Consider the following 14,677-nt stretch of genomic DNA (forward strand, 5'->3'; position numbering starts at 1 on the left):
AGACGTTTTGCAGCATGAGCTTTCGTGGGTGAATACCCACTTCTTCGGATGCAAGTAGTGGAAATTTCCAGGGGAAGGTATATATAAGCAAGCAAGAAGCAAGCTAGAGATAATGAGGTTAGATCAATCAGGGAGGATGAGGCCCTGTTCTAGCAGTTGAGGTGTGAAAACCAAGGGAGGAGAAACTGGTTCTGTAATTGGCAAGCCATTCACAGTCTTTGTTTAATCCTGAGCTGATGGTGTCAAATTTGCAGATGAACTGGAGCTCAGCAGTTTCTCTTTGAAGTCTGGTTCTAAAGTTTTTTTGCTGCAGGATGGCCACCTTAAGATCTGCTATTGTGTGGCCAGGGAGGTTGAAGTGTTCTCCTACAGGTTTTTGTAGATTGCCATTCCTAATGTCTGATTTGTGTCCATTTATCCTTTTCCTTAGAGACTGTCCAGTTTGGCCGATGTACATAGCAGAGGGGCATTGCTGGCATATGATGGCATATATTACATTGGTGGATGTGCAGGTGAATGAACCGGTGATGGTGTGGCTGATCTGGTTAGGTCCTGTGATGGTGTTGCTGGTGTAGATATGTGGGCAGAGATGGCATCGAGGTTTCTTGCATGGATTGGTTCCTGAGCTAGAGTTACTATAGTGCGGTGTGCAGTTGCTGGTGAGAATATGCTTCAGGTTGGCAGGTTGTCTGTGGGCGAGGACTGGCCTGCCACCCCAGGCCTGTGAAAGTGAAGGATCATTGTCCAGGATGGGTTGTAGATCCCTGATGATGCGTTGTAGGGGTTTTAGCTGGGGACTGTATGTGATGGCCAGTGGAGTCCTGTTGGTTTCTTTCTTGGGTTTGTCTTGCAGTAGGAGGCTTCTGGGTACACGTTTGGCTCTGCTGATCTGTTTCCTTATTTCCTCGTCTGGGTACTGTAGTCTTGAGAATGCTTGGCGGAGATACCTCTGCTCTAACCCCGCAGACAGAGACCAACACCTAGAAAATCTCCACCAAGCATTCTCAAGACTACAGTGGTGATTATAAATTGTGCAAGCAGTTTCTTTGGTGTATGGCAGAGATTCAGAAACCCTTATTCAGACTGTCCAAGGTCCTTTGTCTTTCAGATTGAAGGACAACATATTCCTTATGACCAGCAATACAGTGTCAGTTTTTCATCTGAACAAGTAAATCCACTCTTATATATAGGGAAGTGCTCTTTTTGGGGAACTGAACTATTTGGCATTGAATAACAATGTCTGTTGTTCAACTGCAAGACCTTCACAATTTGTTGGCGGACTGTTTAAGCAGGCATTCCTCAAGATTTATCCCAAATGGACTATAAAGGACACAATCAACTCTCTATTTGATCAATGGGATGTACCCACATGATACATCACCAAACATAGCAAGAACAAAACGGGGACAGAGCCTGCATTGTCAAGGGAATAACTTTGATTCCAAAGACTCAGGGTTTGTTCTATGCTCTCCCTTTGATTCCTTAATTCCAACCAGTTTTGAGGAAAATCAAACAAGACTGAGCCTTTTTTTCCCCCTGATATCTCCAGTTTCTCCCAGACATTACTCACTCCAGGATTTCAGTACACTGTTGGTTCTTACTCCAATACCTCTTCACTGCATGTAGATTTGTTCAGTCAGAACAATGGGACCAATTTTCACTCATCCCTTGCATCTCATCTTCTCATGGCATGGAAACTATATGGCTGACACTACTGGAGATTGTTTTTTTTCTGTTGATGTTTGGTGGGTATTGATTGAACATAGAAAGTCTCTTACTAGGAGTATTTACAAGGAAAATTAAAAAGTTTTTCTGTTTGGTCAACACGATGCAAACTTTCTCTAATAGACATGATGATTCCTGATAGTATTGATTACCTTTTATCCTTGAAAACCTCTAGTCTTTTGATTAGTTCTCTGTGTTTACATTCAGTTTTGTTCCTCTTCCTTGTTGCATTTATCCATAAGGCAGTATTCCTCATGGGCTTTACATTGGTGTGTAGGGTGAATGAATTACAAGCACTTATGGCAGAGTTGCTGTATTTGGTTTTCCACAGACAAGGTTTCTCTTGGATCACATCCTGAATGTATTCCTAACATGCTGTCTGATTTTCACATAATTAAATCCATACCTTTACTGCTGTGCTTCATGAAACCACGTTCAATCAGGGTGATGCAGCACTGCACACATTAGGTGTCCTAGAGCCTTTGTCCTTTTATTTATATAGGACAAATCATTTACATCATTCCTTAGGCTGTTTGTTTCTATTGCTGAAAGACCTAAGGGTATGTCTACATTGCAGCAGGAAGCATCCTTCCCAGCACATAGAGAAAGATGTGTGATCGCTTTGCTTGAGCTAGCATAATAAAAATAGCAGTGTGGCCATGGCAGCATGTGTGGCAGCTCAGGCTAGCCACATAGGTATGTATCTAGGGGGCAAGACAGGTTTATTTTCAAGCAGTTAGCCTGTGCTGCAGCAGACACACAACTATTTTTATCATACTAGGTTGCATAGAACTAATGCATGCCTCTCTATCTGTTCTGGGCATCATGCCCCCAGCTACAGTGTAGACATACCTTATGGATCAGGTTGGTGCCAGGTTGTATAACATTTATAGCTCCCTGGCAACATTAGGCAACATTCATCCTGGGGGCAGGCAGCCTCTACAGTCTCATTTCTCAGTGTTTCTATAGTTAATATTTGTAGGTTTGCTAGCTGCATTAATGTACATAACTTCATGAAACATGTCTCTATCGTGGGGGCATCATGTACAGACACTTAATTTGCAAGGGCTGTTTTAAAATCTCTATTTAATTAAATTTGCAGTACCTTCTTCCTTTATGATGTACTACTTGGGAATCACTAGACATTGAACACATACAGACAAACACTCAAAGAAGAAAGGCAAGATACTTACTTGTTTGGTAATTAGAATTCTTTGAGATGTGTTATCTATGTGTTCCATGACCCACTCTCCTTTCGCTGCTACTGCTGAGTCTAATATTTTGAACAGAATGTTGGCAAAGGAACTGAAGTTCAATTGGTCATTCTGCCCCCCTTTTATATTGGTGGGGAGAGAAGAGTTTGTGGCTATGCTAGTTACACGTGTAACCAATGAACACTGCAAAGTGAAGTGCTCTAGTCGCTGGAGGAGGGAGCAGATGCAAACCAGGTGTGAAACTCGTTCATACGCCACATCTTGAAGAACTCCAGTTACTGAAGAGGTATTTAACTTCCCTTTTGCTTTGAGAAAAAGAGTAGTCTTTGGCTTCTCAATATTTTTTACATTCTAGCCAGCTCCCTATATGAACCTGAAATAGAGTTCTATATCTCCACCTATTCTAATGTTCTTTCCCCATTTCTGTCCCCCAATTCGAGAAAGGATAAACAATTGTATTTTAAGCAGAAGCAGCTAGACTTATTTTCTTTGCTGAAATGAAAATAATTTTCTAAGGGAAGTACAAAAGTAACTTAAAATTTAAAACATTTACAGGTGCTAGTATCTCTAGCTCGACACTGTTCCATCACTGGTTGGATATCATCATCATCATCAACACTGGCACTATTGTCTTCATTCTTTGGAATTCAAAAGGTAAGAATTTCAAAGTTAAACAATATTTCATTAGTGATCCATTCACTAATTTAATGTGAAAATTGAATAAATAATGAACCAAGGTCTTATGCTCTGTCCCACTGCATGTCAGAGAATGGTGCAAAAGTATAGAAATAGGAGAAAAGGACATTAGTGAACAAAATTGGTGTGAGAATGTATATTTTTAGTATCTCCCCACTACAGAAAAAATAAACCCTCAACTCTCTGAAACTGGGGGCCATGACCTGCAGGGGAAAGAGTCAGGTATCTTCACAAAAACAATGGCTGTTACTTATTAAGTAGCTTGCTTTGTAATTATATGTAGATATTTATTACATGACTGTACCATGCAGATATTTGTTACATTATTGTACCTTCCAAGACTTCTAAGGACCAACAGAGGTTGAAGACAGACACAATAGGTTAGAACAGGAGATATCAGTTGGACCTAGTATTCTTGCCAACAAGTTAAAAAAGTATGGATTGGATGAATGGACTATAAGGTGGATAGAAATCGGGCTAGATCATCAGGCTCAATGGGTAGTGATCAATAGCTTGATGTCTAGTTGGCAGCCGGTATCAAGTGGAGTGCCCCAGGGGTCAGTCCTGGGGCTAGTTTTGTTCAACATCTTTATTAATGATCTGGATGATGGGATGGATTCCACTCTCAGCAAGTTTGCACATTACCCTAAACTGAGTGGAGAGGTAGATACACTGGAGGGTAGGGATAGGGTCCAGAGTGACCTAGACAAATTAGAGGATTGGGCCAAAAGAAATCTGATGAAGTTCAAAAAGGACAAGTGCAGAGTCCTACACTTAGGATGGAAAAATCCCATGCATTGCTACAGGGTGGGGACCGACTGGCTAAGCAGCAGTTCTGCAGAGAAGGACCTGGGGATTACAGTAGATGAGAAGCTAGTTATAAGTAAACAGTGTGCCCTTGTTATCAAGAAAGCTAATGGCATATTGGGCTGCATTAGTAGGAGCGTTGCCAGCAGATCAAGGGATGTGATTATTCTCCTATATTCTGCACTGGTGAGGCCACATCTGGAGTATTGCATCCCCCACTACAGAAAGGATGTGGACAAATTGGAGAGAGTCCAGCAGAGGGCAATGAAAATGATGAGGGGTCTGAGGCACATGACTTATAAAGAGAGGCTGAGGAAACTGGGTTTATTTAGTCTGCAGAAGAGAAGAGTGAGGGGGGATTCCTGGCTGGGATGATTTAGTTGGGTTTGGTCCTGCTTTGAGCAGGGGGTTGGACTAGATGACCTCCTGAGGTCTCTTCCAACCCTGAGATTCTATGATTCTATGATTTGATAGCAGCCTTTAACTAACTGAAGGGGGGTCCCAAAGAGGATCGAGCTCAGCTGTTCTCAGTGGTGGCAGATGACAGAACAGGGAGCAACCATCTCAAGTTGCAGTGGGGGAGGTGATGAGGGGTGTGGAGCGGGGTTGCAGAAATTGGATAATGAAGGGACAGTAGAGGGGTAAAAGGAAGGACCTCGGTGGTGGTGATCAAGCAGAGAGGGAAGGGAGTAAAAGCTAGGTTGCAGGGTCTGGATTGAAGCAGAGGGGAACTAGGCAGGCGGTGGGGGTGTGGCAGTGATTCAGGAGCACAAGTCGTCTTGTAAGTCTCCGCTTCTCACTCACTTGGATGTTTTTGAAAATCCTACTCCTCAACTATGGGCTATTAACAGCCCAGGACTTCAGCAGTACTATGGGCCAGACTTGTTCGTATGTTAGTGCAAATCTGGTCAAATGGAGCCAAGAAGAAAGAAGGGAGGTTGATCATATCTTTTGGATTTCAGAGGGAGTTATGTGCCTAGGCGTTTTAAAATATCCAGGTAGATGCCTATGTGTACTTTGAGATGATAAATGCCTTCAAAAATCTGCTTCTGCTTCCTATGAAGCTCCATCAGGGCATTCCTCCCTCTAGGCTCCAGCAGTTTTTCTCAACAGGGAGGGATTTCATCCCATCACAATCAGCCACCATCGGAAAAAAACGTAAAGCACTCTTGCAACATTAATGAAATGAGCCTCCTACCACCTTGTGAGGCTATATTATTGTCTCAATTTTACTCATGGGGAAAGTAAGTTACAGGGAGCTCTTATCACTGTCCCAATGAGATATGGGAATTTTTGGCTGAAGTGGGAACCCAAATGTCCTGACTCATTGTTCAGGCCAATAGAGATTTTTCAAAATATCCCATTGTTTTGAAATTCTCTTTATGTAGAAGAGGGAATACAAACAGAACCAGAGGTGCCTCTCAAGCCAGGGGACAGTGTAACATTAAGGTGGATGCTGTCTTCTATATGTACTTTTCCTTCTTTCATCTCTCAGAAATCACATTTCTAATATTCATGTCTAGACTCAGAAAATAGGGTGGATGATAAAATTTATTAGCTAGCATGGTCAATGCTAATGGATTTTTAAAGGTGTTAAATCCTGTCTATGTTAGATACACATGTGTTTTAAAACACGTGTTTTAAATTTATGGTTGTGATAATGAGGACAGAGAACAAGTCGCTTCGCCCCCAACCTTCTTATTCAGTGATGGTGGGATTTTGACACAGTTTGGGTGATTTTAGCAGCACAAGTCCTGTTGAAAGTCTGTGGTTTTCAATCATTTCGGTGTTTTAGAAAATCTTACTTTTTGGCTCTGAGGTACTAATTGTAACATTGAGGTTGATCCTGCCTTGTGTATGAACTTTCCTTTCCTCCTCCTCTCAGGAATCATATTTCAAATGCTCATGTCTAGACTTAGAAATTAGATAGTGATAAAATTTAGTAGCTGGTCATGGTCAATGCTAATGTATTTTTAAAGGTGATAAATTTTGTCTATGCTAGATACACATCTGTGTTTTAATACATGCTAGCTAGCTAACCTATTTTAATTAATACATTTTAGTACACTATATGTGAAATTCTGGTCCTTTTGTGAGTATTTCCATGGATTTCAGTGGAATCAGGGATTCACCTCACCTGTTTCCTGAACTAAGCAGGATGTTTCTGAGCAATTTATGGGTCAGAATCTGGAATCACTCAGTACCCCCAGTAAAGTCCTTGTAATTTTTGAATGTTCAAGGATCACAAAGCCATACCTCATAAATCAAGCAGGATTTTATAATTGGGTACTTGTACTATTAATAAGATGCTAATTTATTTCTATTTTGTTTAGTCTAGTCTCTCTCTGTTTCTCTCTTTCTCTCCCCCTCCCATTTAGTCTGTGCTCACCACTAGGGTTTCTGGGTACTTTACAATTTCTAAAAGACACCATAATTAAGTCTCTTTTTCTCTTTCTTTCCCCCCAACCCCAAAGTTGGAACTTTTATGCTGTTAGTGTTTGATTTGGTTTCACTGTTCTGTTAAAGTAGGAGGGCTAATTCAGAGAAACAGGTTTGTATTTTGAGCTGAAGAACAAGATTTGTGGGGATTCTTTTAGTCAGTAGAGTATGCACCATGACCCTTCTTTCACTGAAGCTAAGAAGAACTTGACATACATATCAGTGGGAACTTGATTTGGCTGTGTGTGTGTGTGTGTGCATGCCATTTTTAGCACTGACAAAAGAATAAATGTATAGTTAATGATTGAAAAAATGTTATCTCTTTTCTTTCCTTATTTAGAAAAAGCAAAAGCCGTAAAAGCAAGTAAGATTTTCTATTTACCTTCTCAAACATCATTGAGGGTTCATTTTCTAAATGAAGTGTGAAAATAACTTAAAATTTCAATCATTTATAGGTGCTAGTATCTCTAACTCGATAATACTGCATCACTGGATGGATACAATTATGATGATCAACAGTGGCACTATTCTCTTCATTCTTTGTAATTCAAAAGGTAAGAATTTCAGAGTTCAACAGTATTTCATTAGTGATCCTTTCACTGATTTAATGTGAAATTCAAATAAGTAACAAACTGGGTCCTTGTGCTCTGTCTCACTGTGTGTCAGAGAATGGAGCAAAGTCTCAGAAATAAGTCAAAAGCCAATAGGGAACAAGAGCAGGGATAGGAGGGTATATTGTAGCATTTACCCACTACTTAAAGATATACCTCCACTCTGTAATCTGGGGCCATGGCCATCTGATGCAGGAAACAGTCAGGCAACTTCAGAAGAACAAGGTCTGAGACTCATTCAGTAAGTTGCTCTGTAATTCAGTGCAGACATTTTTACATTTGTGTTCCTCCAAAGCTTTCAAAGACTAGCAGAGCGGGTGGGTAGGCACAGTAGGTGAGAGCAGGTAATATCAGTTGGACATACACCAAATTCTTTCCCTTTAACTCCCTTAATTTAAAAACACAATAAAAAACCCTCACAAGTTTATCCTTATAAAGCGTCTGCAGTTTCACTGTGGCAGGTGGTGCCTGTGGTGTTCCTTGGGGATACTGATGGGATCACCCCCAACAGGAGCACTCTTGCTCTCCCTCTCTTGGCCACCATTCCCTGCCATCATCTCCTTCCCCTCCTCTGGCAACTGAACCCTACTTTCATTTTTAGTAACTTCAAGGGCAGCTTACTATAACCAGGCTGAACTTTTATCTGGTAACAGCTAATTAATGGGCCTTTTCATTTCTCCCTGCCCAGATTGTATCTCTTCTAGATATGTAACTGGTCCCAATATCTGCTTTCCTACACCTTTTTTCCATTTGATCCCTCCCCAGAAATCATGTGCAGATGCTCAGTTTGGCAGGGCTGTATTAAAATCTCTAATTAGACTTGCAGTACCCTCTGCCTTTATGGTACAGGGCTGGGGAGTCACCAGACATTTGAACGCACAAGTACTCAAAGAAGAAAGGCAAGGTACTTACCTGTTCAATAACTGGAGATTTTTGAGATGTGTTATCTATATGTCTTTCATGACCCATTTTCCGTTCTCTGTTACAACTGAGCCCACTACTTTGAACTGGGTGTTTGTGGAGAAACAGAGGGTTAATTGGTCACTCTCCCTGCTTTTATACTGGTGAGGGGAGAAGGGTTTGAGGCTATGCTATGAGCAGGTGTGACCAGCTGTCATAACTATAAAGGGAAGGGAACAGCCCTCCTGTATACAATACTATAAAATCCCTCATGGCCAGAGACACCAAAATCCTTTTACCAGTAAAGGGTTAAGAAGCTCAGGAAACCTGGCTGACACCTGACCCAAAGGACCAATAAGGGGACAAGATACTTTCAAATCTTCATGGGGGGAATGCTTTTGTTTGTGCTCTTTGTTTTGGGGGTTGTTCGCTCTTGGGACTAAGAGAGACAGGACATCAATCCATGCTCTTCAAATCTTTCTGAACCAGTCTCTCGTATTTCAAACTTGTAAATAACAGCCGGGCAAGGCATGTTAGTTTTATTTTTGTTTTCTCAACTTGTAAATGTTCCTTTTAGCTGAGAGGAACTTTGAACCTAAGGCTAGAGGGGGTTCCTCTGGGCTATATGAATCTGATTACCCTGTAAAGTTACTTTCCATTCTGATTTTACAGAGATGTTTACCTTTCTTTCTTTAAATAAAAGCGTTCTTTTTAAGAACCTGATTGATTTTTCCTTGTTTTAAGATCCAAGGGGATTGGATCTGGACTCACCAGGAATTTGTGGGGGAAAGGAGGAGGGATGGTTAAATTTTCCTTGTGTTAAGATCCAAGGGGTTGGATCAGTGTTCACCAGGGACTTGGTGAAGAAATCTCTCAAGACTATCCAGAAAAGGGAGCTAGTATTTGAGAGTGGTGACAGGGAGACCAGATCTAAGCTGGTAGTTAAGCTTAGAGGTGTTCATGCAGGTCCCCACATCTGTATCTTAAAGTTCAGAGTGGAGAAGGAACCTTGACACTAGCAAACACTGCTATGTTAAGTGATCCATTCTCCTGAGCATGAAGTGCATGTGCACCAGATGTGAAACTTATTGAGACACCACATCTCAAAGAACTCCAGTTACTGAACAGGGAAGTAACTTCCCTTGCTCTTTGAGAACAAGAGTAGAGTAGTTGTTGAGTACTCAATATTTTTTACATTCTGGCCAGTTCCCTATATGAACCTAAAATAGAGCTCTTTATCTCCACCTATTCTAATGTTCTCTCCCCATTTTGTTTCTTAATATCTAGAAAGCATAAATAATTGTATTTTTATGCAGAAGCAGCTAGACATTTTCTTTGTTTAAAATAGAAATAATTTTAAAGGAAGTGTAAAGTAACTTAAAATTTCAAACATTTACAGGTGCTAGTATCTCTAGCTCAACAATGTTCCATCGCTGGATCGATATCATCATCATCAACACTGGCACTACTCTCTTCATTCTTTGGAATGCAAAAGGTAAGAATTTCCAAGTGAAACAATATTTCATTAGTGATCCATTCACTAATTTAATGTAAAATTTGAATAAAGAATGAACTGCGGCCTTATGCTCTGTTCCACTGCAAGTCAGAGAATGGAAGAGAGACATAGAAACAGGCCAAAAATGACAGTAATGAACAACAACTGGGGTGAGAGTGTATATTTTAGCATCTCTCCGCTATGGAAAAAAACAAACTCTGAGCTCTATGCAGTCTGAGGCCTAGTGCAGGGGACAGAATAAGGAACCTTCACAAGAAAAATGGCTGTGATCTTGTTATGTAATTTGGTGCAGACATTCATTACATTAATGTTTCCTCCAAGACTTCCAAAGACCTGCAGAGGGAGTGGGCAGGCGCAGTATGTGAGAGCAGGTAATATTACTTGGACATATCAGCCAGGCATGCTGCTAGTGATGGGTGTTGCAGAAAGGCTGGGAGAGTCCCTGAGGGATTTCATCATTGTGGAGCTGATTATTCCCTGCCTGACAACTTCTGTTGTCATATAGACAAGTACAAAATGTGTGTGCATAGTTACCAAATCAGACTGGAATCAAAGATTGGACTCATCTAAAAGGAATCTCTTACAAAGAGATTACTTAGTGTCCATACCGCACACAGTCAAGAAACACAACTGGATGCTTGTTTTCTTTTGTGCATAATAACACTATTTTTATTATTCAAATGCATATAGCAGGATGAGTGGTATGGAGAGGGGTTGCAGGAGCTGGACAATAGGGGAACAGTAGACCGAGGTGGTGTTGAGCAAGAAGAGAGGGATGGGAGCAGAAACTAGGTTGGGTGTCTGGATTGAAACAGAGGGTACTAGACAGGAGATGGAGATGGGGCAGTTAGGAGCAGTGGTTGGCAGAGGCCACAGACTCAGGCCAGTAGAAAATATGGCATATCCTGCAATTTTTGAGAGCACAATGGACCTTGACTGGTGCTATGCCTGAAAAACACTTTCTAGAGTGCCTTTGCTTTTTATAACGTATATCAGGGTGTTAGCCCATGCTGTATTTCTTGAGGGACTGATCTACTTATATCTTATTAACTGCTTAGATACCCTACTCAGACTAGTGATAATGATTCCTTGTCTTTGAAATATGAAGCCAATGTGCATAATCTTAGTCTGCTTGAAGACTCTGATTCTGGCCATTAACTTCATTCTAATTATGGACATAATCATAGGGTAAAACAACCCATAGCCACCTTATACGAGAAAACAGCTTCAAAACCTAAAATATAAGGAGAGGGCACGAGCAGTGGGCCTCAAACATTCTTATTCAATAACAGTGGGATCTTGCGACAGCCTGAGTTACTTCAGAAAAATAGTCCTCTTCAAAATCTCAGCTTCTTTTTTTAAGGTGTTCTTGAAAATGCTTTTTGGGTGTAACAGTCTAGATCCATCCTCTTTGGAACCCTCTTTCAGGTAGTTGAAAGCAGCTATCAAATCCCCCCTCATTCTTCTCTTCTGCAGACTAAACAATCCCAGTTCCCTCAGCTTCTCCTCATAAGACCAAGGCCCCTTCCCTGTTTCCTAAAGTTAGGATTTTAGAATAACCAGTACAACCATAATCTCTATGGAACACCTATCAGGAATCAGGACCTCTTTCTGGGGGGCAGGTTTAACTAAGCACAGCATAGCCAGGGTATACTAGGGTTTAACACCCCCAATGGAAATGTTGTCGGATCTGATGTATGATCAGCCGCAGTATGTTGTTCCCTGTAAACTGTGATCACTCGTGGGGGTGGACGGATGGAGACGAGAGCAGGATTGCAGTGGTCACTGTGGTGTCTGGGACAAGGAGCAAGTAGGAACAGCTCTCCCCACCAACTCTCAATAGCACCCCATGCAAAGGACCCACTCCATTCCCTGTCCTAGTCTAGCCTTACTCCCTGTCATGGGGGGCCTGGCATGTCAAGTGGGGCCACCATCGTTGGCCCAATGCAGTGTTAGTATGCTGTGACGTTCCCCACTGGTGTTGTCTGGACCAGTGATCTGCTAGGCCTCCCCAATCTGTGACTCTGGGAGTCAGCCTTACCCTGCTCTTCTATGAGAACCCCCACTCCTGGGCTGTTCACCCACAGCCTCTGGCATGTAAGCTGCTTTCAGCTACTTGCAAGTGAATGACACTAACCAATATCTCTGGTCCCAGACACAACCCTGGGAACCTCTGTCTTTCAGTGTCCAGTTATGCCCACTGGACACTGCAAGCTTATATAAGTTTGTCAATTTAACAAAGAAATTGGTATGTAACAGGCTTGTTCTCCAAAGGGGAGTCTCTGATACACTGCAAACCAAATGCACTGCTTCAGGTAGAATAAACAAACAGATTTGTTAACTGAAGTTTTTTACCCACGAAAGCTTATGCCCAAATAAACCTGTTAGTCTTTAAGGTGCCACTGGACTCCTTGTTGTTTTTATAAAGGTAGATGTAAGTGATTATAAGTCAAAGCATAACAAGTCAGATTTGTTCAAATGAAATAAAAGCAAAATGCATTCTAAGCTGATAGTCTTACATGCTTCTCACCACAGGCTGGCTCTTCAGCTAGGCTCTCTCTTGATCAGTAGTTCAGTCACTTGGTGGTGGCGGTGGTGTCTGTAGCTGGAAGAGAGAAAGCATGGCAAAATCCTTTCTTTCCTCTTGGCTTTGCTCCCCCCACTCCCTTCAGAGTCAGGTGAGCATTACCATAACACAATTTCAAACTGACCAAAGGAAGGGGGTGACTCCCTCCAGGGTCTAACATATTCTTTTGTTGCTGCCTGAGCCAGTGTCCATTGTTCCTGTGAGGCTGGGCTGGCTTTGTCCCATCCATGCCCTGACGAGGTGTGAACTGCTTCTCTTTTCTTGAAGAGTTTTTGCATGGGCTTGCTTTAAGCCATGAGGATACATTTTCAGCCTCATAACTATATACAGGAAATTATAACCTATAATCTTACTGTAATATTACTATAACAATTACTATAACATCACTATAACAACAATGCTCAGACATCATAAGCCTTTGGAAGACACCCAACATGACAAACTTTGCATTGGATACCACACAATTATTTTATGAAGATGAACATGGGGGTGCTGGGTGTCTCTCCGAGGTACAGAGTGTCACATACACCCCCTCACATGAACGTTGGGATTGCCTGTTGCATCAGGCCACTGCAATAAGGGGACTCAGGACCTCTGGCAGGGGCCCAGTAAACACTCAGTCTAAGTCCCCTGAGCCTCCTGGCTGGGGCATATAATAACACTTGGAGGCTCTGACCCACTGGGCAGGTTCCAACTCAGAGCCCCGTGAAGCTGGAAAATTCCCAGTTAATGGTTCAAGGATCAGATTCTTATACATTGCCAGGGTCACTTCCTACCTCACGCCTCATCTTGGACATTTTCTAGGCTGTCAGTAGCTCGGTACACTCCAAACTCCCCAAATACCTTTTCTTATATACTGTTCAGGACAAAAAGTTCCTTTCCCACAATAGGTCTCACTGTGAGTTCCATCCCAGGTAGCTCTGCTTATGTAGTCTATAAGTTAAAGACATCACCAACTGAGACATCTGTAACAACAAATGATTCTTATTGACCTCAACATCAAGCAGTGGTCTATTATGGCCTCAGTCACAAAACACATCTTAGAACAAACATATTACCAGTAGCTCCACTCTGCACATCTGGATACAATGTGTAAGGGTCAGCATGCTCCAAGAAACGGATTACTGGTTACATATATTCCAGCATTTGGTAACCAACTAAAGTTTTATGTAATTGCAAAGAACTTTTTTAGTTTGAAAAGTAGAAAGCACAACATTTGTAGCTACAGAACACTTTGGTTCATAGAGGAACAGGATTTTGGTTGATATATGTATAAAAGACCTGTGGGGTTTAATATACGCTCACAGTTTATATCTCAATAAAATCTGAAAGAATTTCATGAGAGAAAGAAAAGGTGCATCCCCTCCACCCCTCGTCCCCCACCCCACCCTCCTGCTTAATATTCAGGGTTCATGCAAACAATGGAGGTGTAGAGCTTCTCAAAAACATCACAGAGTATTTTATAATAGAATTAGGCAACCTAAATATAAGCTTCCATAGCAGCTCCCTCTACAATAATATTTTCTAGTATTTACTAGGGGCAAGGTGTAGAGGTACAGTTGCTGTGAGAACCACAGCTCTGAAATATTTGTAAATATTGTGTCACTAAAATGTCACCAATAATAATGGAATAGGAGCGATATTTATTTCTGCAGTAAGAGGCTTTCCCTGCTGCATTAACTCAAGGAAAACTCCAATTGACAACCTCATACATATGTATAATAATAAATATATAACTCAGAATCCAAAATCTTGGACCAGCTTCTGAGCTCATTTATGCAAGTTCAAATATAGAATTATTCCATTGACTGCAAAACTTTTTTTCTGGAAACACACAACTCCAACTCAGGGCAGATTCTGTAATTTTACTTCCAACTGTCAAAAAGATGGCTGAGTTGGACAAAAAAAAATGTGGACGTTAATAGACAATCTGTATTTAAACTTATATAACTGAGAGCAGGTTCTGACCTAAGGTTCTGGTTTTGGAGGGCTTTTTTTTCTGATTAGGTATGGAATACTTTAGTAAGGTGTTTAGTACATCAACCTCTGGATTTCCCAGTGAAAAATATTAAAATAAAAAATGAATATGTATAAAATATATTATTCTTTTGGAGGCCAAAACCTTAAATTCTGAGTATTTACTCTCATTCACAAAGGTTGAAAAGGAAAATTCACTCGTTTT

At 41.3% G+C, this 14,677-nt stretch overlaps 1 protein-coding gene across 1 annotated transcript in view; it reads left to right on the forward strand.

Moving 5' to 3' along the window:
• The window catches only part of LOC123350517 (tripartite motif-containing protein 15-like), a 113,610-nt gene that overhangs the window by 59,943 nt on the left and 38,990 nt on the right, over positions 1-14,677 (forward strand). The window contains exons 6-10 of the mRNA XM_044989133.1: positions 3,495-3,593; positions 7,222-7,245; positions 7,337-7,435; positions 9,792-9,901; positions 10,201-10,279. Coding sequence (XP_044845068.1) covers positions 3,495-3,593; positions 7,222-7,245; positions 7,337-7,435; positions 9,792-9,901; positions 10,201-10,279 — 411 coding nt within the window. The remainder of the gene's footprint in view (positions 1-3,494; positions 3,594-7,221; positions 7,246-7,336; positions 7,436-9,791; positions 9,902-10,200; positions 10,280-14,677) is intronic.

Source organism: Mauremys mutica, chromosome 15 (genome assembly GCF_020497125.1).
Source record: "Mauremys mutica isolate MM-2020 ecotype Southern chromosome 15, ASM2049712v1, whole genome shotgun sequence".
NCBI classification, from domain to species: domain Eukaryota; kingdom Metazoa; phylum Chordata; order Testudines; family Geoemydidae; genus Mauremys; species Mauremys mutica.